Below are 23,559 nucleotides of genomic sequence, written 5' to 3' on the forward strand. Positions count from 1 at the left end.
CCCCTCAAGCCCCATGGAGTCGGCGCCTATGGCCATCAGTGCCACGTTCCTATACTTTTGCAATCAGCACTTAACATATTCTGAAACCATAGAGACACTTATAGGCGGTTCCAGTAATCTATGGTCCCTCTCAATCTCACTCTTCATCTTTTCCTCATTGAGCGAGGATAGTGACATGTACAACATTTATGGAGTTCTGAATGGAATTTAAAAGTGTTCATCTCATTTGTCTGCAGCCTCTGCACGACTTCCTAACTGATGCAACAAGGGAACACAATGAAAACAAAATTACTCTGGCTCTGAAAGCCATCGGCAATGCAGCTCAGCCAGCCAGCCTGAAGCTAGTGAAAACCGTGATTGATTCTAACAGATATTCAGAATACATTCAAGCAGCTGCTGTTCAGACTATGGCGCGAATTGGCAAACAGGAACCTACAAAGGTAAGAAGAGCAAAGTCACCTCGATATATTGAGTGCAAAGTATTTGGCATTATGAAGCGGCTGAGATTTACTGCTGTCAATGGACTGCAAACTTACACAGTCACATCTGATAAAGATCTTTTTAAAACAACAGCAGCAACCCCTTTCTCAAAGCTATTTAAAACTCTCCCATACATTGTTTTCCTGTCTGTGAGTTGATCCCCAAGGCAGATCCATTTAAATCTGAGCTGCCAGGTAAATACTATTAGTTGATCCCCCACATGGTCTGTTTCTCTTTCTGTAGGTCCAAGGCATTCTCCTCCAGATCTTTGCGGACCCTTCATATAATGTGACCATCCGAATGATGGCTTGCATTGGCCTCTTCGAAACCAACCCTGCCATCCCAACAGTGACAGCTATTGCCAACGTATTGCTCAAAGAGAACAATTTGCAACTGGTCAATTTCGCCTACTCTCACATGAAAGCTTGGTCAAATGTCAGGATCCCACTGTACTACAGCCTGTAAGTCGATCTACAATCAGATCACCTTTCATGCAATAAATCTGTTGCTGCTATTCGTTAATAGTTGGTTCTGGTCCTACTGCTAAACTGGTAACATTTCAGTGGGACTCAAGTTAGTAAGATTTATTGCAGCAGGTTTGCTCTAAGTATAACTAAATCTGGATCCAATGCATTGTAATTGAGCTGTTTGTTCTGCCAAATTTGGGAAGTGCTTTCATTTTTATATGTGTTTTCGTAGTATTTTAATTATCAAATTCTCATTGAAGACCATCTTGGGATTTGTTGCGCAAAGGGCAGAACATGAATGCATTAAGTAGACAAGCAAACATGCATGTAGAGACTTTTGCTGTTACCTGCTGCTAATTTCAAACCTGTTTTATTTAGGTCTTCTGCATGCAGTATGGCTCTTAAACTTCTGAACCCCAGACCCCTCCACCAGAGCAAGGTTTTATTTGTCAGTGGCTTCAGCAGTAAGTAGCAGACAACTGTTCATTTCCCAGCTTTTATCCAAACTAGCCACCATCTTTTGGATATCACAATCCACTCCTTAGCACTTTGGAACTGAAAGCATTTATTCCAAAGGGCTCAATGATTTTAAAGACCCTTTAACATACTATGTTGGAAATGGGCGTAGCAGGGGGTGGAAGGTTCCTCCCCCCCCCCAAAAAAATCAAGCAAATAAATAAAAATAAAAAGTAGAAATAAACTGAATATTTGAAACTGAAATTTCAAATATTCTGTTGTGTTGGCAGCAGTAACATCCTGTTGAATTTCACAAACAAAATACCCATGGATGGTCGCAAGTTTCTGCCAGGGAAAATCTTTCTAAGCAGTAGTAGCCAAGGGATCCCATTTTGATTCACAAGGATTAATAACACAGCAATGGCTCATTGTTGTCGCTTTTTCCACCACAGGCAAACACAGAGCAGGATTCCTCATGAAATGGTTTATGATCGAAAGCCCCCAAACAATGCTCCCTTCGACTATAATCTGGAAAACAGAAGTAAACTTTGCAGGTTCAACTATTCAGCCTCTAGAGGTTTGTGTTACATTTTATTCAGATCATTTCTAAGGGCTGGGAGGTGGGGATGCTTGAGAGGTTTGTTTTGCTATCATACCATGTTGCTCCATAGGTGCTGAACGTTAGCAAACTGCTCTCAAAACTTTTCCTCTATTTTTTGTTTTTTTTAAAGGTTAGAGTGAGAACTCAGGGCCTCAAGGAACTTCTCTGGAGGAACACACACCAATTCGACAAATACCCTGCATATCAGAAGATAAAGGACACTGAAGCAAAAGTATGCATATTTCCAGATTCTCAGTGTATTCGCCATAGGGGAATGATGGAGGGAGTCCTTGTCAGGGTGGTTACACTAGTGAACCTCTGGATTTGGTGCCACATTTCTCCATTTCAAATGGAAATCCACAGCGTGGCAAAAGCTGCAGTGAATAACCTGATAACGCATTCACAGCTAAATAAATTGAGCTGTTTCTGAGGGCATTGTGAAATCAAGGAAAGCTGTGAGCATTTGCAATGGGAATGTACCGAGGGCTGCAGAATTATATAACAAAACCATTTCTGTTGCTCTTTATTTCCTTAAATTTACTTGAATAATCCCAGTATTGAATAACCCTCATGGGCTTGATTTTCAGCTGCCGGGATTCAAGGAGTTCCCTCGTGAGATTCCTGTGATATCTGCCTCTGTCAAAATGTTTGGCCAAGAAATGATCTTTATCACCACTGATGAAATGCAGGCATTTATGAAGGTATGGAAGTTTGTGTGTCCCCCCCCCCCAACATATTTATCAGTTTTGTCTCCTTGTCTTTTAACCTATTGCATCTTTGCCCTATAGAACATGCAGCAGCAAAGACAAGATCAGCTCCCCATGCTGCATAAGGTTATCGAAGGCCTTAAAAACATCAACCAACATATTATGAAAGCTGTGATGCTAGATGTTCAGTACGTGGTTCCAACAGTTATCGGTCTGCCATTCCAAGCAAGAGCCAATAGCATCATCATGGCACACGGTTTATTAAAGGGTAAGCTTGGAGATAATCAAATTTCACAATGGTTTGTTGGAAATCACATACGTTGGAGAAAATCACAGAGCATGACAGATTTGAGACCCAGGTTTTAGGGAGCAGGCTTAATCACTTTGCTTCCCCCAGAAAATAATCGGAAGTGTCATTTCAGAAGGGTTCTGGGAATTGTGCCTCTGTGAGGGGCAAATTGCAGTTCCTGGGATCCTTTGGGGAAAACCATGGCTGTTGAACTGGTATAAAGTGCTTTAAATCTAAGGTGTGTGGATGTGATCTACTGCATTTCACACTAGCCTAATTTCAATGAAGTTACTTCCTATTTACTAAGGTGTAATGAGAGCACAACAAAGGTCTGTCTTTTGCTGCATCGAAGCATCATCTGTCATGCTCATGACAACTTAGTTAATAGCACCACACTTACATCCCTGCCTGAGTTGTAAGCAGAAGAGCACTCTACAATGTTTCATCAGTTAATGGCCTATTTCTTTGATATACCAAATCATTAGCAAATATCTTTAAAAGCCCTATATTTACTAATGTAAATGGTTCACTACTAAATGGTTAAGAGAAACTTCATAGATGTTTGTCTTTGTTTTGAGCATTTTTTGTCTTCCTTTTGAGCATTTTTGTCTTCCTTTTGTCTCTCTAGCAAGGACAGAGTTATCTCATGGTGATCTCAGAGAAGCCAATATCCACGTTCAAGTTGACAGCAAACTTGCGTAAGTAAATGAACATTGTTAGATTGGAAAAATAAGGAAACAAGAGAAACGAAACAGACAGATTATTGCAGCCTACTAAAATGTTCTCATTCTCATTGCCTTTTAGCCTCCAGGGCTACGGAATGATTTTCTGGGGAGTGAACACATATGACATGCAACATGGTTTGGAAATGAGAGCCCAGATCCGTACACAAGGCGTATTCAACATGAATGCCACAGTGGACATCAGAAACAAGAACTTCAAATTTGACATCGCCCCACCCCGTGATGATCAGTTTGAGTTGGCAATGGCAAGGTAGAGTGGCTATTTTATCATTTTTCTTGTTAGCTACTGCCCATAAAGGTTTTTCTTCATAAGTAAGGATACATACAACTTGACCATAGGGGATTTTTAGGTAAGAGCCAGACGCAAAATCAAGGCTTATATCCTTCTCTGTTATTGGCTTCCCCAAAATCCTGTTTTGCGATATAATTCTCCATTTTGAGGGAGGATTAGTATGAATATATGAAGTTGCCCTAAATTGAGTCAGGCCATAAGCTTAACTTGCCCAGTGTCATTTCCTATGACTAGCAATTCAAGGTTTCAGAAAGAGATGTGCCCCAGTCGTGCAGCCCAAACCATCTTTTAACAATGTCAAGAATCCAAAATTGAGCCCCAGCATCCTGTATCTTCAGAGTCAGCCTCTTACTTCTCAGCTCTGGTCTCTCTCCTCCTGCTGTGTTCATAGCACAAATGAGTTCTTTTTCGATATGCCCAGCTTCATATTTGCATGTTGAATAGTTTTCATTGCATATCCACACAGCCACGAGGCACATACTGTTGCAAGATACTTACATTCTGAGAAGAAGGCTTCAGTACTTCCAGAAAGACCTGAAATCGATATTTTGGATGGAGATTTCGACTCAGAAAAAGGCAACATTAAGGTAAATTGTGTGTGTGTGTGTGTGTGTGTGTGCGCGCGCGCGTGTGCACGCAGATGTGTTCTGTGGTAAATGCTATTATACCCTGTCCTTGTATTTAGCTGATTGTGGTTCAGATATGTCGTCTTTTTCTTCTTCTATAACTCTCCTTTTATTTAGTTAGTATTGTTTAGAAATCTGGGGGAAATTGTCCTTGTGTATTTAGCGAAATTAGATTCTTTCTTGAAAGTGCTTGGACACTGTGGATATTCACAGGTAAAAGTCAAATGATGGTGGCTCCATGATAAGTTTACAACTAATACAGACATGCCTTTTGCAAAAGTTAACGTGCCATGGTAAAGATGTAAATTATTAGCTAAAGGCTAAAGGTGTCACCTCAGCAGAGAAATCTTGAGTCATCGTATGAGTTTTAACTCATTAATTAATCAATTTAATTATGGATCAAAGCCATAGTTCTGAAGAAGAAGAAATGCTTTTCTTTCCCATAATTTATATCCACAGGTGATATTTTATAAAAGGTACTACCCACACTCATGAGATGGGCTTATAGGAATAATAATAATAATAATAATAATAATAATAATAATAATAATATAATAATAATAAAATGTTTCCAGAGCCCTCCTAGAACACACACACACACACACACACACACCTCAGATTCCACAGAGTTGGGTTTTTAAAAATTATTATTGTATGGTGCCCATTTCTGGTTTTGGAGTATGTGCTGGGATATATTTCTAAATACTGACAAGCCTCTGTTCAATTCAGCAATCAAGCGATTCCTACAAATATAAGCCCACTTGCATATGGGTGCCTTGGTGCATGACTCAGTTGTGTTTGAAGACCATCAAGAAAACAAAAGACATGCCCAAAGTGACTTCTTGGTTGCACTACCTGTGTGAAGAACATCAAGTGGAGCTTCTCTATGTACAAGGTATTATCATATGACCAAGACATTCTGTTTGTAAGTACCCACAAGGTTGCCTTCCGCTTCTAACGTTTATGCATGCTTTCTAATCTATACAGTTGTTCCTCTGGAGAAGATTCAAGGCGAGTTCCAACTAGGCTCTGGAGCACTGAGGACGAAAAGGGATGTGAGAGCTTCTGAAGCAGCAAAGGTACATAAACGACACTTGATCTTAAGGTGTCACTTCTACTATCCAAACTAAATATTTCTGTGGAACAATCTATAGAGCGGGGCTATATTGGGACTGCACCATTTTAAAGGGTCGAAGCCGTCCACATAAGAATCATGGGGTAGGAGGTGCTGGAGATGAAATGTATTTCTGAACAAATGAGCACCTCTGTTTTGCCCACCTCCTCTTCTCTGCAGCGACTAACATAGCTATGCATGTGTTATAACAAATACAGCCAGTTGAACAGCAATTATTATTTGCCCCTTGTTAAGGAAAGCAAGTGAATGATGTCATGATGTATATATATTTAACCGGGGTGTTTCTTTGCTTTCCTCTGAATCACGCTGCAGCGTGGAGACAAAACGCAGAAGGATGCAAGGGATGCCAAAGGCCATGATGATGAGCATTACAGAAAATCAGATCGTTTCCCATCTCCACCACCCGGTTCTACTAAAAAATGGCCCAGCAAAAAGAGCAGCAGTAGCAGCAGCAGCAGCAGCAGTGACAGCAGCAGTGACAGCAGCAGCAGCAGTGATAGCAGCAGCAGTGGGAGCAGCAGCAGCGACAGCAGCGACACCAGCAGCAGCGACAGCAGCAGCAGCAGCAGCGATAGCAGCAACAGTGACATCAAAGATAAACATCCCCGTAAAACCAAGTATTCTCCGCAGAGAAAGTCCAGAGACAGTTCTTCCAGCAGCAGCAGCAGCAGTGGCAGCAGTGACAGCAGCAGCAGCGACAGCAGTGACAGCAGCAGCAGTGACAGCAGTGACAGTAGCAGCAGCAGCAGCAGCAGCAGTGACAGCAGTGACAGCAGTGACAGCAGCAGCAGCAGCAGCGACAGCAGTGACAGCAGCAGCAGTGACAGCAGTGACAGCAGCAGTGACAGCAGCAGCAGCAGCAGCAGTGACAGCAGTGACAGCAGTGACAGCAGCAGTGACAGCAGTGACAGCAGCGACAGCAGCAGCGACAGCAGCGACAGCAGTAGCAGCAGCAGCAGTGAAAGCTCTGACATTTCCCGGGAAAAGGTAACTATTTTGTCACTGCTCTCAGTCGAATGCATGAGTGTGGTTGGAATACAGCCGTAGCCACCACATTTGAAAGGAAAGAGAAAGCAAGCAGCACTGCTTCATGGGCGCCAGCATGTCTGGCTAGGGCAGGCAGCAACTGGCACGCCAGACCAAGCAGCCACTGTTCTTACTCTGAGGCCGAGCCACATGGGGAGAGGTCTCATATAGACTGTTCCCAAGTCACCCCCAAATCCGCCAAAGTCTCCTGAGATGTCACAAAGATTGAAAGGAGACTTTGGTGAAGCTTAATGATGCTTGAGGTGACTTTTCTGTGGTGGCAACAGGGGTGAAGGTGCCGACAGGCTCTGCTTCGGGTGACAAAACAAGCTGGGCTGGCTGTTTCTAGCTAATATTCCAACAGAAAAGGCTTGGATTTTGCTAATTATGTTAATGAATATCCACTTTCTCTGACAATATTTCCGAGAGGTTGGTCTTCAGAAGCACCCACTGCTGAATTTTTAAAAACCAACATTGTTCATGGGGTTAAATCTGTCATGTTATCTTTTTAAAGTTTTGTTATTCTGTGTTGATGCCACTGAAAAAAGCAATCCCTTTTCTTGGAAACTCTTAAACTTTCTTCTTTTCTCAGGGAAGGCATTCCAAACTTCTTCAATATTCTTTCCTGTCAGTGAAACAGCAGGTAAGATTTTTGGTTTTTTGTTTGTTTTTAGTTATGGGGTGACATAGAAGGCAGATTGCACACACAGAGAGAAAGGGAAGTCAGAAATGCACCACTAGAGTGCTTGTACTAGTGGCAATACAGTTTTTAAAAAAATATTGTTACAGAAGTTGGGTGCCATCCCCACTTTCTGCTGAGTGGTAGCAAGATTATTGGAAGGGGGGGGGTCCAGGCACTCACCCAGGTCTGCGTTCCTGTGGAGAACTGAGACACGGCGGAGACTGTTGTAGCTTTAAGAAACATGGTTTATTCACCTGTTTACATCTCCTGTCTGCATGGAGGGAGTGCAGATCTTACAGCATCGTCGTTTCAAGAGGGGCTTTGTCCCCCACAGCAGTGCAGCCCTGGAGCCCAAAGCATCTCTCCCTGCCAGCCTTCAGCCAGCCTGCCCAACAGGGATGCCATGTCTTTTCTCTGCCTTCTATTTCCCGGCATACCTTGCTCAAGACTCTCTTTTCCTGTCACCTCAAACTCATACCCCATCACCATGGCAACCTAAGCCCAGGCTCTCAGATGGGCCATCAACCTCCTTTGTCATGTTAATGCCTCTATCCCAGGTGAGGCCCTGGCTTGGAAAGAAATATTAGGATGTAGTTTTCCACTGACCTCAAATCTTCCCTTCAATACTCCAAATAATCAAAACCACAATTTCTAGGGGTTTTTTTTGGGGGGGGGGTTTCCCCCAATTCATAACACCACCTTTCTACTCCCATTGCACCATTTCTCCCAAATTGTCCACGCCATTTTCTTGCAAAGCCAGATGATGATATTCTCAGCCTGCTGGATTGCTGATTTCTCATTATTGTTAAGACTAGTATTTTAAAATCGCACTGCAGTTGCAATCCCACCCTTTCCCGTGTGAGGTGATGGTGTAATCTTCTGGGTGAAGGAGTGCTTGGTGACTTTTTCAGCATTACTGATACTCATCCCCCACCCTCCCACTCCCACTGTCTTCGTTAAAATGCATAGGGTGGTATAGTCCAAAACAATTTCGTGATGGAGGCAAGGAGATAACAATTATATACTTTAACAGCCTTTAACACCCACAAGGAAACTGTAGAGGCTGGTCCATTGTGGCGAATGGCGCCCTGCCACACTGCCTCACTTGCATCCAGTACAGGAGGAGGCCCTGACTGCCAACTTTATCCTCCTTAGTTGCAGTGTCACCCTTTTAGGACACAGCAGGGAGCATGGGGGTGGGACTAGAATGAGTTGGCTCTGCTTGTCCGTCTCCACCTATCATTGGCCTCTCCACCTTTCCCTCTGCCAGTTGCCGCTGCAAAGAAAACTGCCTTCATCACTGTTTAATCTGGGACTAACTTTAAATCTTGACGATGCTTTTTCTTTTCATTTTTTTAGAGAAGACAACAGCAAAGTAGCTCCTCCTCCAGCTCCAGCAGCTCCTCTAGCTCCAGCAATGAAGAATACACAAAAGGCTCTTCGGTCAGTATCCCTTTGTAAAATGGCAAGGCTGAAGGAAATTTACAAGCTGGGCATAGTTGGAATAAATTGGAAAATATATTAATCGCTTATAGCTTATTTGGGTTTTTATATACTTAATTATCTTTTGATGTATTCATTGCCTTTTGACTCAGTAGGGACATCAAAGTAGTTCTTGATAAAATATGTCTTAGATTAAAATTAAAATACAAAAAAAAACCCCAGTAATAAATTAGTACCTAGACTGAGTAGGCTAGAGCAGAACAGAAATCTGTTATGGTGAGGCTGCCTCAATGAGCCATTTCTGAAAGGGCCAAAGAAATAACTTAATCATTCTTCTAAAGGTTTCAGAAGAGAATCAATTGACCCCCCCCCCAACATTTTATTTATTCGATTATATACCATCCTTCATCAAAAGATGGCACGGCAGTGTACAACATTAAGAACACATTTTACGGGGCACGATAATAAAAACTCAATAAACAGTATAATAATAAAATAATCATAATAACACACAGCCCGCCCCAGCTTTAACAACCCATATATTATTTAATGGCCAAAGGCCTGGGTAAAGAGGAAAGCCTAAGGATGTAATAATGGTGCCAGGCGAGCCTCTCAGAGAAGAGTATTCCACAAATGGGGAGCCACTACAGAGAAGGCCCTCCCAGACCTTACGTGGAGGAGGGACACATAGGGCCTCAGATGATGAATGCAGAGTCTGGGACAGTTTATATGGGGAGGGGCAGTCCTTGAGGTATTGCGGTCCTGAGGTGTTTGAGGCTTTATAGGTCAGAACCAGCATTTTGAATTGGGTCCAGAATTGCTAATTGGCAGCCAGTGCAGTTGGGCCACAATTGGTGTAATAAAACATCTTGTCTCAATGAGCAGCCTGGCCACTGAATTCAGCACCACCTGAAGCTTCTGAACCTTCTTCAGAGGCAACCCTGCATTTATCCCTTTGCAGTAATCCGATCTAGAGGTTTTGGAGCCACTGGCATCTGTCTAGTAGATGATACTAATAGGTCTGAGTAATTTCTTTGACTAGGCCAACAATCTAAATAATTTTGTTTTCCTCCTTTTTTGGTCCCAGGAAAAAGTAGCATCCTTTGCTGTCAAATGCCTCACTCGCAATAAGAGACAATACGGAATCGTCGGCGACGTTTATCACGGCTCCTCCATGCTGAAAGTGACTATAAGAAACATCACACGGCCAAGCAAGCCAGTTGTCTGCTTCCAAAGCATAATGGTCACCCCTCACAAGCTCAGGGTGAGTCTCTTCAAAGCGTGTCGACCCCTCACAGAGCATTCAATCCAAATGCCAATGCTGCTTTTTAACAAAAAATGTGCTGTACTCTGCCACATAGACCACTCTAGAAGCAGGCTGGGATTGCAAAGACTACCAGGTCGCTGCAGAAGTCGAGACGGGTTGGTTTGCTAAAAGGCCAGCAGTTCAGTTCAAGGCTAAACACAAAAGGCTTCCTGCAGTAGTGACGAACTTTGTGGAACAGTGAGTAGATGCGCATCTTCAAATGATTCACTTATGACATCCCTGCTAAGTGTATTGCAGCCAAGCATACGGGTGTGTTTACTGTGACCAAAAAGGAGATGTCCAGTTTTAATCTAAATCCCATCTCAGACATGTTGCTGGAAGCTGCCCAAAGTGGCTGGGAAAACCCAGCCAGATGGATGGGGTTTAAATATTATTATACTTTTTTTTTTGAAGGCCTGGGACATAGAAAGTGGGGTGTGAATACCTGCTGAAGAGGAACAGCCTTCAAAAAGCTGTTAGCTTTTCTTCACAAACTGCCACTTTTGGGGCAGAAGCCAAATCAGGCCTATGGACAATTGCTACTTATCATCCCTTTATGTCTTTCTGGAGATGAAAAATGGGAGACTTTTAGCCCCAGCAAGCCTCCTAGTTGCTGTTGATATGAAGACATTCCCTGGAAAGCTCAACCAAGTAGTTGCCATAGTTTCCATCTCAGGACAGGCAGCTATCTCTGAGTACATTGGCAAAGGGCAAACAAAGAGAAGGGGTGACAAAGATTCAGTCCCTCGCCTCTTTGGCCTGCCTTACACTTATTTCGTTCAGTGTGGTGTGCAGCAATCTGGGATAAAACCATCCTTGCCTATCAAGTCAGTCACAATCCAGAGCCTACATTTCTGGAAGATTTCTGTGGGAAATCCCCCCCCCCCACCGTTTGAAGAACAAAAACACAATCCTCAGACCAAATGTAAATCAGGCTTGTAATTTCCAGGACCCCTGCCTGCCCACCCTGCTGCCTAAATCAACTTCAAATTTATCAACATGCCCTGAAGCCTGAATTTGCCTTGTGGTGTGTCATTTCTGATGGTTTTATGTTAGTCCTGAAGGCTGTTTGAATGAGACTGCTATAGTTGTTGTTGTTTAGCTTCTTTTCACATCTAAGACAGTTTTATATGGCCAAGATTCATCACCTCTCAGTTTTTTATTCTTAAACAACACCTAAATTTTATGTCCACTACATTCTTATTTCTGCTTATTTTGCCCGGCCATTATTACTGTGAATTATTTCTTCATATATGTACCCCCATGCATAGTATTACTGCTAATCACACCTTTTATGTTACTACAGCCAATTAAGACAGATTTTCCTATTTTTATTTTTTTAAAAGAATAACTACAGTGATTCCTGGAGCTGCTTACATGATGGGCTACTCATACAAAGTTCAAAGAAATCCCTCTCAAGAGGTTACACTGGTTATAGCTCTAACTGATCCTAGAAGCTACGCTGTGATCATGAGGACACCCACTGTGAGTTGCAGATGACATTATTTGAGATGTGACAGGTGTGAAAGTATTATTTCAAATGAAATTCAGGGGTGTACATGTCCACCATTTTTATGACCCTTTGTGTTTTGGAACTGGGACCATGATTAAGAGGGATAGCTGGCGGCATTTATAATGTGAAATTCTTGACCATTTTAAGATGACCTCTGGTTGTTGTTCCCAGAATTGATTTTACAGTCATGTGTAAAGAGGAAGCCTTGTATACTAGTCTTCCTGTGTGCACTTAGTACATATCCATTTGTCCCCAAAGTGTACATTTAAAGTTGTTCAGCTATTAACTTCTGAGATACAATGCAATACAAGTTATTGGGCCAGTATGATCTTAGTTGACCAATCATACAAAGAGGAAGGAATACCTGAGGATGAAGTGAGAAATAATTCATGTATAAGGATGTTGCTGAACTGTGTGCGAACAACGTAAGGGTTTGACATGTGAACCGCCCTGAGATTTACGGATGAGAGGCGGTATACAATTTAATAAATATTAATAATAAAATAACACATCCTTGTGCCTGTTTGAAGAACAAAGAGAAAGACAACACAGCCAATTTCTAATTTGTTTTCCTATTCCTTTCCAGGTGACCATCTATGCTGAAGACTGCATGATTCCATTTTCACTGCCCATTGGCGACTCCAGCCAACCTTCAAAACTCTGGGATGTTCCTTCAGTGATACTTGCTAGTCAGAATGGTCAGTAGCTAAACCATTCCCATAGCATCAAAATAATAATAATTTTTTTTTTAGCGAATCAGTTTCTTTGAATGCCTCTAAGTATTTTTCTTTACAATTATCTCAGATTATTGTGAATGCAGAAAAGAAACAGTGGAAGCTGCAAGATCCAGTTTTCTCAGTATTTATTTCTTAGCTGGGGTAAAATGTACCAAGACTTCTTGCATATTCACCATAGTTGCATAATTTTAAATCCTATTTCAGAGGCCTTTTACTTAAAACCCAGTCCACTGCCAGCTAATTCAAATCTATCACTTAACAAGATTTGTCCTGGGTGATGTTCAAACGATTAAAAACCAAAATCTTTCTGCTAAAATTATATACAAAATGTAGGGTTTCCGGGCAGAAATCAGCAATATTTATGGGAAAATCTGGACGTATGGCCACCCATGTTGGCAGTGTTGTTTTTGCTGATTTTCCTGAAAAAACATCAATTTTCTTTTGTGATTTTGCCAAAAAAGCTGAACAACTTTGGCCAAAAAAAGCTCTGAATTTTTGAAATATGGCAACCCTAACAAAATGCCCATGCTATTCTCCAAGCTCATTATCTCCTTGGCCAATATGTTGGTTATTGATTGCTTCCATGATGTACATAATATTAAAAAAATGTTTTTCCCTCTCTCTCTCTTACTCATATTTATTTCTCTGTTATCAGGTGTCTGCAAAATCGATGGTCAAAAAATCACAACCTTCACTGGACAAAACTTTGACAAAAGATTGCCTCCAGATTGTTTCATGACTTTGTTGCAAGACTGTACCTGTGACAAGAAGTTTATGGTGCTGATAAAATATGAATCTAATAATGCAAACAACATCCTACTCAAAATAACCATCGCTGGCAGGTAAGTACTCTTAACCACAGTATCTTTGCACTAATCCAATCCAGTCACAGGGTGAAAGGAAAAGTTTCAGCTTCCAAAAGAAAAAAGTGCATGTTTAACGGTTTGTTGTAAAATATTTTAATCCTACTCTTCTTCCAAAAGAAACCAGAATAGCTTGCATCAAGATTAATCAACATTAAAGCAAAAAACAAAAACAAATACATAATACATTGTTTTATTTCAGCCATGTAACTAAATCATACTGGGCATCTGAAAACATTCAGTGTAGGGGTTGGGTGGGCCTTCAAAGGGAGAGCATTTTACAAGACTGGTATCATTACCAATCCCACTCCTTATGTGCTTCAGCTGGTGATGGAATCCAAAGCTGAATCTCACATGTTTACTTGAAGGTGCCAAGTGGCTAATTTGGGCAGTATTAACACTTCTGGAATATATGCAGTCTGTTCAAGCCTTTTATCTATTGCTCCCTTGGTTCTCTATGTTTTCCTCTTAACACTGTAAACAAACAATTCTCTAGCTTCCCAAATAAGCTTACTTGCTTTTCAAGAATTAAAACAATGACAAATCACAGGACAGGACAGGGAGTGATATTCTAACTAAGAATCAGTAGCTAGCAGAATGCAACTTTAGTTTTAAATGAATCTGATGAGCTTAGAATTGGGTTTGGGGTTTGGGTGAAATTAATATCTGGAAAGAAAAAAACATTAAAGGATGCACAGTAGCGGATTCAATTATTTTGTCCCTTTAATAATAGTACTTAGATAAGAGAAAAACATAATATAAACTATTTTATTGGAAGTAATTGAAACTCATTGAGAGAGAATTCATTAATTGCTTCTCTGCCCCCCCTTTCTTTAACAAGTGAAATTACCCTCAAGAATTGCAATGGAAAGAACATAGTAGAAATTGATGGTTCTGTAATACCAATGGCACGTCTCCCAGTCAGACATGAAGGTATGTAATTGTATTTTTAGAAGTTAAGTCATCTGTTGTCTCAAGGTGGCAGGCAAAAAAAGAAATAAAACACCAGTATAACACCAGTATGAAATAAATACTGGATGAGAGTTTATTGTTCCTGCAATTCAGGGCTAGGATGTTGTATTTACACAGATCAACATGCACAAAAAACAGAATAATGTATACTCTCTCACTTTAAACTATACTGAAATAAATAACGGAGGCATTGATGAACAGGAATTTTCAGTTGAACAGGATCAGTAGTTTAATCCGAAGAATATTTTATTTTATATGTTTACCCAATTCTCAATGGATTCATCAGTTTGTCTTTTCTTTAACTTACAGAGTTTACCATTAAATCAGACCGCAAAGATAACGAAATTGTACTTTCTTCATTGTTTGGGATTCACGAGCTGATCTACAATGGACGTAATGTTCAGGTATTTTCCTTCTGCAGCTAATGCTTTCAAGGTTTTAAAATGATTTGCAAACAGCAAAACAAAACCTGTGCTTGCCTATCAGATCATCAAAGTACATTGCCCTCTTCAGCTAATAATGATAATGCTCACAGTCTCAGACTCCACTACTCTTCAAATCAATAAAACATAACTGGGATGTTCCCAGTGCCTTTCTGATAAGCAGTGGCTGGAAGAACAGATGTGTGAAGTTATAATCATCAATGCCAGTTTTAAGTCTCTCCAGTCTCCAAGATAACTTTAAACTTTAAAGTGAATTATTTCCCTCTCGCTACTGAATGTGTCACTAATGCAGTTATGGAATTAACACAGAGAGGGTAGAGAAATCTCCATTAGGACCCTGTGTGGTGCTGGACTGAGGCACATAGCTGTAAAGATCTAGTAGACTTTAAATTTGAAACATGCTCCTCTTTGCTGTATATTATATTTTCACTGCTTGCTTTGGCAGGATGAGCCAAATTCTTATTGTCAACTCAATCCCAACTACTTCCCCCTCTTTTTTCCTCTCTTCATAAAGGTGACCGTTACTCCCACTATCGGATATACCTGTGGTCTTTGTGAAGTATATGGCGGAAATGCAGAAAAATTACGAACACCAAGTGGCTACTCAGCTAAAGATCCAGAGAGCTTTGCTCAGTCCTGGCTGGTCCCCGATGAATGTGGTGGAGGTAGGTAGAGTCTGATAGTTTGTTTTAATAATGACTAAGGTAGCTAGGTCTGGGTTTGAAGGGATCATGCAGAATTTAGCCCTTCCTCCATCAGTAAGCTTTGGCGGACTTAACCTGGCTGCAGCAGTGGAGGGCAGCAACAGGCAGTTGGGTCTAGCTGCCATTTTAATTTCCCATAATGCCCCAGAGCAATGCCAGATCAGAGACAATGTGGGAAATTTAAACGCGGCTAAAACCAGCTGCACATCATTACTCAAAGCACTAGGATAACAACAACAGCAGCAATAAATGAGGTAGGCAACTGTGTTGGGGAGTCCACAGCTGCCCAAGGTTGCCAGTCAGATAGTCATCGAAAATGAATAGAAACTTTCAACCTTTGAATTAAATTGCTCGAATCCATATACCTGCTAAGTGACAAGCATCAAGATGGTGACTCTATAAACGTTGCTTTTCTTGTTGGGTTATGAAGCCCAGTTCATTGTTTTGTTGGACTTTATCACTGTTAAATATGGAATTATGCTGTAGAACCTCTGGCTTTTTTTAGTTTTTGTTTTTTTAAATCAGTGTCTTAAAAGGTTTGTACTTTATCTGTTGCAGCCTGCAAACTGAAACACTCAACTAGGAGACTTGAGAAACCAATCCGGATTGGAGAAGAAGATATGCAATGTATTTCTACTCTGCCCGTGTTGAGCTGTAAGGAGAAGTGCAGACCCACCACAACAACTCAGGTGTCTTCTAGCTTCCACTGTCTCTCAGCTGGTAAGTCCATGTAATGTCTACTGGTTTGGACTACACACTAAAATTACACTAGTCATGCTTTAATTTTGCAGAATGACATTTTGCTACCTTTCTGGATGTCCCCAGGGTTTAAAACATCTTTCCTTTAGGGGGATCAAAGAAAGAAGCAGCAAGGAGCCTGATTTTATTGGAGTTCAGATTGCTATAACAGCAAGCCTAGGCTCATGGTTTTTTGCTTCTATGAAAGATTAGGCTTTTGCTTGTAGCGTGTTTAAAGCACCTGAAACTCTCTGGCATCAGTAAGCACTGTAAATAAATTTGCTTTTCATCCTTTCACGGATTGCCAGATTGGTGTATAACATATGCTTTTATATTAATAACTCGTTAAACATGGGCTTGCGTTAATAAAAGTTTATTCACTATGGTCATAATAATGAAAATTGCTCTAGAGTGCATCAACAGCATCTCTAAGGAAGTTTACTCAGATATAAGTCCCACGGAGTATGTCTAGCATTGTAGCCTGTACTGGAAACATGATTTGAAATGAATTTGCCCCATATGAAGCACATTAGTGAGTGAAACTATACATGGGAGATGCAGGGGAACAATAATGCTCTCTTCCCTCCCAAGGGTTCAATGGCAGTGCCTTTTGAAAATAGCAATGCTAGAGCGAAGGTTTTTTCTTTTGAAAGTTGTAGCTGGGAGCTCCAGCTAAACCTTCAGGTGTAGGTATAAGAAGCACCATTCATTTTGCAAAAGTTTAATCCTTTTCATGTTTTTTTACTTATTTCCTTTTGTTTCTTCTAGGGGCAACCTTGCCAACTGATCTGGTTACCCTCGCTTCAAAATCAGAAGACCTGGTTTCCTCTGTCGAAGCCCACGTAACATGCAGTTGTGCTGAAGAACAATGTGAAGCATAACTTTCCTACTGAACAGATTAGAAGCCCTTAATACCGTTTACTGTGGGAGGCCAGTATGTTAATTCTAGGCAGCCACACAGACGTTAATTGAAAAAGCACTGCTGAGCCATCTGAAGTTGAGTCATAACCCTGCAGAAGCAAAGGCAATTATGAATGAAATGGATGAGTTTCTAATAAACACTTGCATTCAGAAAAATAAAGTGGTGGTTTCTTCCTTTCATTAGTTATGCAAAAAGGTGACATGATATGTTTGTATGCATGAATGAATGATTGGGTACTGTGACTGTGTTTTAATTTTTTAATAGTAAAGAGGCAGGAGGAAATATTCTTTTCCAATTAATTTTTATTGAATTTCAATTTAAAAAAACAAAAACAAATTAACATCAAGTTTAATATCAAATTGACTTCCCACCCTTCTTCCGCGGTAGGAAAAGAGTTAAATGCATCAAAATAAAAGGAACAATTTCTGTCCCATCAACTTTCCTTTTTATAAACATTATATGCAACCAAGAATGAAAAATTATCTTATCAGAATTCCTGGGAGTTTGTTTGCTGGAAGTAAGATTAGCACCCAAAACTGTCTGTGCCATAATTATCTGTGGGCCTGTAAGCATGTGTAATGATGCAATTACATGTTTTGTATATTTATTCACATAAGAAATATAAATCAATGCCAACCCCACCCTAGAAGCATTCTTATGTTTTTAAGACCACACAATGAACAGTAAAAGACATTTTCCTAATTCCACCAAAATTAAAGCACAGCATTGACATGCAACCCTGAACCATCTAAAATGAAAAAGTAAAAAAACCTTCTGCTGAGTTTAGTAATATTTACTCATCCCTTTTGGGTGTGGAAAACCTCTTAAACATGAAAAATCAGGTGATACTACTGCAATTATTAAACCAAGCCTCATCACTTGGCACCACATTTACAAAGCACAGGTGTGAGCTTCAAAGTATCTCTAGATACTGAATGCTGCAATCCTATCCTGACATGGTTTGGACTCAGGTTCCCTTCCAACTCTACAATTCTATGATTCCATGAATGGAATATGTTCCATTGACCTCAATGAGAATGGAATGGAATGAATGGAACATGTTCACTTGACCTCAGTGAGACTTACACACACATCTATAAGAACTGTGCTGCATGACATCCATTAGATGGTTTAGAAACCAAGTCAACAAGTTGTTAGCTTGATTGAAGTCAGTACAGAAAACCACAGTGAGGTCTGCATTCTAGATTTTTAACAGGTGACTCTGGATCCCACCAAGATCAAATATTTAATTCAGAGATACTCAGCTGTCCCCAAGATATTATTCTCCAGTCTGTGGTCTGGAAGAGGGAGCAGAGTTGTATTTTTCTTCTTCTTTGCCACACAAGCTAACCCATACCCATTGTCAGTCTCCACAATCCACAGACTCCTTCTACAGACAGCTGCACAGTTGTGAAACACATTTACTCAGGCATAGTGGTGCCCGAAGCTGTAGCCCCAGATTTCCAGGCTTGGGGGTGGGGATTTGACTGACACGTTCTACATTGAAGATCATCATTTCCTTAGACTTGGTTAGAGGATGGATAAGGAGATGAGGACTTGACTCCAAAGAGAGGAAAGGGGGAGGACTACAAGTAATCAGCTAAGAAATACTGCTGCGTCAGGGGTAGAACTACGTAATCAGTGGTGGTTTGTACAGATGCTCAGTGAAAATATGAATAAGAACTTCAGAAGAAACCTGCTGGATCAGACCAGAGGCATATCCAACCCAGCATCTTGTTCTGATGGTGGACAAAGAGATGCCTATGGGAAACTCCTAAGTGCAGGAATAGTTCCCTAAGTTCAAAATGATCTTTAATAGCACAATATCTAGTCCCTATATCATGAAAGTGGAAGTGAGATGTCCTTCCAATGAGGTGAGCAAGCTGTACTGATGCTTATTGCTCTTTGTTTAATGGGAGAACAGATGCATATGCATCCTAATTTTTTACATCTATCATCTATCATCTATCTATCTATCTATCTATCTATCTATCTATCTATCATCTATCTCTATCTAGCATCTGTCTAGCATCTATCTATCATCTATCTATCTATCTATCTATCTATCTATCTATCTATCTTTCTTCTTCTTTGCCACACAAGCTATCTATATAATATCTACCTTCCTACCGTATTTTTCGCTCTATAAGACCATAAGATGCACCTAGTTTTTGGAGGAAGAAAACAAGAAAAAAAATATTCTGAATCCCAGAAGCCAGAACAGCAAGACGGATCGCTGCGCAGCAATCCCTCTTGCTGTTCTGGCTTCTGGGATAGCTGCGCAGCCTGCATTCGCTCCATACGCACACACATTTCCCCTTATTTTTTAGGAGGGAAAAAGTGTGTCTTATAGAGCGAAAAATACGGTATCTATCTATCATCTATCTATATCTATCTATATCTATCATCTATCTATCTATATCTATCTATCTGTCTATCTGTCTGTCTATCTATCTATCTATCTATCTATCTATCTATCTATCTATCTATCTTTCATCTATCTCATCTACACATACACACATGAATGAGAAAACTATACTGAAATGTTTTTATAAATCACTAGGCTGTTGCTGTAGGTGGAAAGGTAACACGGCTGATCATCACTATTATTCTCAAAGGCTGGTGAAAGCATCTACGCTGGTGTCTCTCTGTGCATGATTGAGGGAGGAGAGTTCAATTTTAATAGATTTCCGTTTTAGCCATTACAGTAGAAATGGGGGGTCTGTTTCCCTCCATGTATTGCTGGTCTCCAGCTCTCAGCAGCCCCATCCAGAACGGTCAACGATGTGGGATGATGGCAGTTGCAAATCAGCAACATCTGGATGGCCACATGTCTCCATTGCTGCATCACTGGATAGTCCCACTAGGCCAAATTAAAGTGCCAAACCTATTCATCATGTGTAAAAGATGGAAAGACAGGTTTATTGTTAATAAACAATGAAAATAAAGACCGTACGGAGTAAAAAACACCTTTCTTTGTTATTTCTCTTATCAGCCTCTGATGCTGAGATAAGCTCTCCATATGTGCTATACCTGAAAGAGCATCTCTACCCCCATCATTCAGCCTGGACACTGAGGTCCTGCTCTGAGGGTCTTCTGGCAGTTCCCTCACTGTGAGAAGTGAAGTTCCAGGGAACCAGACAGAGGGCCTTCTTGGTAGTGGCGCTCTCCCTGAGGAACACTCTCCCAGCAGATGTCAAGGAGATAAATAACTATGCAACTTTAAAGGACGCTTGAAGGCAGCTCTGTATAGGGAGATGTGGCGTTTGTACAGAGCCCCCAGTTGTCTCAGACTATTGACCAATACACCACTAATGCGCTGCCACCAACCAGGTCCTCCCCGCTAAATCACTTACTCTGAGTCAGGTTCTCAAATTAACAAAGAAGAGTGTAGTTTATTGCAGACACAAACAAACTTTAACTGCATTCCAAATGTTGTTATTCTTTACCTTCTTAGTCTTAGTTTATCCTGTTTCTGTCTCTTCTACCTCCCCTCACACAAGAACCCACTGCACTAACTATCTCTCTATTTCCAACTGCCTACCAACTGCTTTTCCAACTGCCTTTCCCAACCAACCAACCCACTAAAACCAACCAACTAAAAAGGTAAAGGTAAAGGTACCCCTGCCCGTACGGGCCAGTCGTGTCTGACTCTGAGGTTGCGTGCTCATCTCACTTAAGAGGCCGGGAGCCAGCGCTGTCCGAAGACACTTCCGGGTCACATGGCCAGCGTGACGAAGCTGCTCTGGCGAGCCAGCACCAGCGCAGCGCAAGGAAACGCCGTTACCTTCCCGCTATAAAGCGGTACCTATTTATCTACTTGCACTTGGGGGTGCTTTCGAACTGCTAGGTGGGCAGGAGCTGGGACCGAACGACGGGAGCTCACCCCGCCGCGGGGATTCGAACCGCCGACCATGCGATCAGCAAGTCCTAGGCACTGAGGTTTTACCCACAGCACCACCCGTGTCCCTTAAAAAAACCCAACCAACTACCCACCAACAACTAACTCAAACCTCGAGCTAAGCCCTTAGTTAGGCTCCGCCTCCGGCTTTCCTATTAGTATATATTTTAACCCTTTCTCTCCCCCTGTACAAACATTTTCAAATGAACGGGCAAATGCCACATCCCTCCCCCCTTAAAGAAGTTTGATCAGGAGAGATAACTGAACAGAGTTACGCTCCTGATCACACTGCATTAAACATTTAAAGCAACTCAGTTATCTACAGGAAATATTATTAACTGTCCATGGTTAACCTTCATCATCGGGTCTTCTTGATAAAGCATTGGCCACAATGTTCAGGAACCCTTTCATGCTTCTTATGGTGAAATTGAAGTCCTGCAGCAACAGGGCCCACCTCAGCAGTTTGCTATTAGTTCTCATCGTCCTTAGCCAAAGCAAGGGTGAATGATCGGTGCACAGTATAAATTTCCGGCCCCAGATGTAAGGTTTTAACTTCTGTAGGGACCAGATGATAGCAAAACATTCTTTTTCTATCATGGAAAGGTATTTCTCTCTGGGTAGCAATTTCTTGCTGACATACGTGATCGGATGCAGGTTGTCTTCCTCTCCCAGTTGACACAGCACGGCTCCGATCCCAGCATTCGACGCATCTGTAAAGATGCTGAACTCTAGGTCGTAGTTTGGTGTGACGAGGACTGGTCTGGTAGTCAAGGCATTCTTTAGCGCATCAAATGACTGCTGGCATGCTGATGTCCACTCCACACTCTCCAGTTCTTTCTTATGAGTCAAGTCGGTCAGTGGTGCAGCTAGTTCACTGAACTTAGGGATAAATCTTCAATAATACCCTGCCAAACCTAAGAATGCTCTCACTTTCTTTTTTGACATAGGAGTAGGCCAGTTCGTAACTGCCTCCACCTTGGTCTCTAAAGGCTTTATTATTCCTCCACCCACCATATGTCCAAGGTACAGTCATACATCGGGTTAAATGTGCTTCAGGTTGAGCGTTTTCAAGTTACGCTCCACGGTGACCTGGAAGTAACGGAGCGTGTTACTTCCGGGTTTTGCCGCTTGCACATGCACAGATGCTCAAAATGACATCACGTGCATGTGCAGAAGCGGCAAAATGAGACCCGCACACGTGCAGACGTTCTACTCAGGATGCGAACGGGGCTCCGGAACGGATCCCATTCGCATCCAGAGGTACCACTGTACTTGATTTCTGAGTCCCCAACCTGACATTTACTAGCCTTAATGGTCAAGCCCGCCTCTTTAATTCTTTGTAGCACTAACTCTAGATGCTCTATGTGTTTGGACCAGGTTTGACTAAAAATTGCAATATCATCCAGGTAAGCTAGTGTAAACACTCTTAATCCATGCAGGATCTTATCCACTAGCCTTTGAAAGGTTGCTGGTGCATTTTTTAGCCCAAAGGCCATCACTTTAAACTCATATAATCCTAGGGGACTTCTAAAGGCAGTTTTCCCCCAGGATACATTTTTACTTGATAATAGCCTTTTGTCAAGTCTAGACAGGTAATGAAATGGCACCTGACTATGGTCTCAATTAGGTCATCTAAGCGGGGCATTGGATAGGTATCTGCCTTAGTGACGTGATTTAACTTTCAATAGTCAACACAAAATCTTATAGAGCCATCAGGTTTGTCTACCAGCACTACCGGTGCTACCCAGAGACTCTCTGAGGGGGTTATGATCCCTGCCTTCAGCATCTCCTGCACCTCATTGCGGACTTTATCCATGTATGTCCCAGTTATCCAATAAGGGGTCACTGCAATGGGTTTATCACCCCCAGTGTCTATGCGATGGACCACTCCCTTTGCTATTCCTGGAACATTAAAGACGACTTTGTATTTTTGTAAGGTACTTCCTACCTCCTCCCGCTGTGACTGGGTTAATGAAGGGGCTAGATTCACTTCTTTCTGATTACAATGTTGCTCCCCTCTCCCTTCCTATTGGTATATATTTTAACCCTTTCTCTCCCCCTGTACAAACATTTTCAAATGAGCGGGCAAACGCCACATCAAGTTTTTAATGTTTGATGTTTTTATTATGCTTTTATGTTTTTTGGAAGCCACCCAAAGTGGCTAGGGCAACCCAGTCAGATGAGTGGGGTACAAATATTAAATATTATTATTATCATTATATTTTTAAAGTCCATACATATTGGACCTATGTTTCTGTGGTGGGAGGGCTTTTCCCCCAATTGGAAGCAACTATTTGTCTCACTACTGTCATAAGAAAGAAGACCAATTTTTTATGCTTGACCTTTGGATTGATATCATTTTCCATTGACAGTAGGACAAAAGGACTTACATGGAATCAGGTACAAGACGTTGTCCCATTATGGCAGATGACAGTCACACCACACATGGAGGACTGTGCCTTTAAGCTTACATCCTCTCCAGCATAAAGGCTAGAGAATATAGCTAACTCTTG

The 23,559-nt window shown here is 41.5% G+C and overlaps 1 protein-coding gene across 1 annotated transcript; it reads left to right on the top strand.

The window, feature by feature from the left end:
- The first annotated feature begins 1,911 nt into the window (after nucleotides 1–1,911).
- Nucleotides 1,912–17,277, top strand: LOC128415114 (vitellogenin-2-like). The gene is made up of 23 exons (XM_053390978.1): nucleotides 1,912–1,980; nucleotides 2,135–2,236; nucleotides 2,592–2,705; nucleotides 2,793–2,979; nucleotides 3,629–3,698; nucleotides 3,805–3,993; nucleotides 4,502–4,622; nucleotides 5,391–5,556; nucleotides 5,649–5,740; nucleotides 6,109–6,379; nucleotides 6,440–6,783; nucleotides 7,415–7,465; nucleotides 8,864–8,947; nucleotides 10,035–10,211; nucleotides 10,309–10,451; nucleotides 11,600–11,738; nucleotides 12,353–12,464; nucleotides 13,159–13,345; nucleotides 14,208–14,299; nucleotides 14,648–14,742; nucleotides 15,296–15,446; nucleotides 16,044–16,205; nucleotides 16,992–17,277. Exons 1-23 carry the CDS (start codon nucleotides 1,912–1,914, stop codon nucleotides 17,102–17,104), a joined length of 3,231 nt encoding a protein of 1,076 aa, XP_053246953.1. The 3' UTR covers nucleotides 17,105–17,277.
- The last annotated feature ends 6,282 nt before the right edge of the window (nucleotides 17,278–23,559 follow it).

This window comes from Podarcis raffonei, chromosome 6 (genome assembly GCF_027172205.1).
Source record: "Podarcis raffonei isolate rPodRaf1 chromosome 6, rPodRaf1.pri, whole genome shotgun sequence".
Taxonomy (NCBI): Eukaryota; Metazoa; Chordata; class Lepidosauria; order Squamata; family Lacertidae; genus Podarcis; species Podarcis raffonei.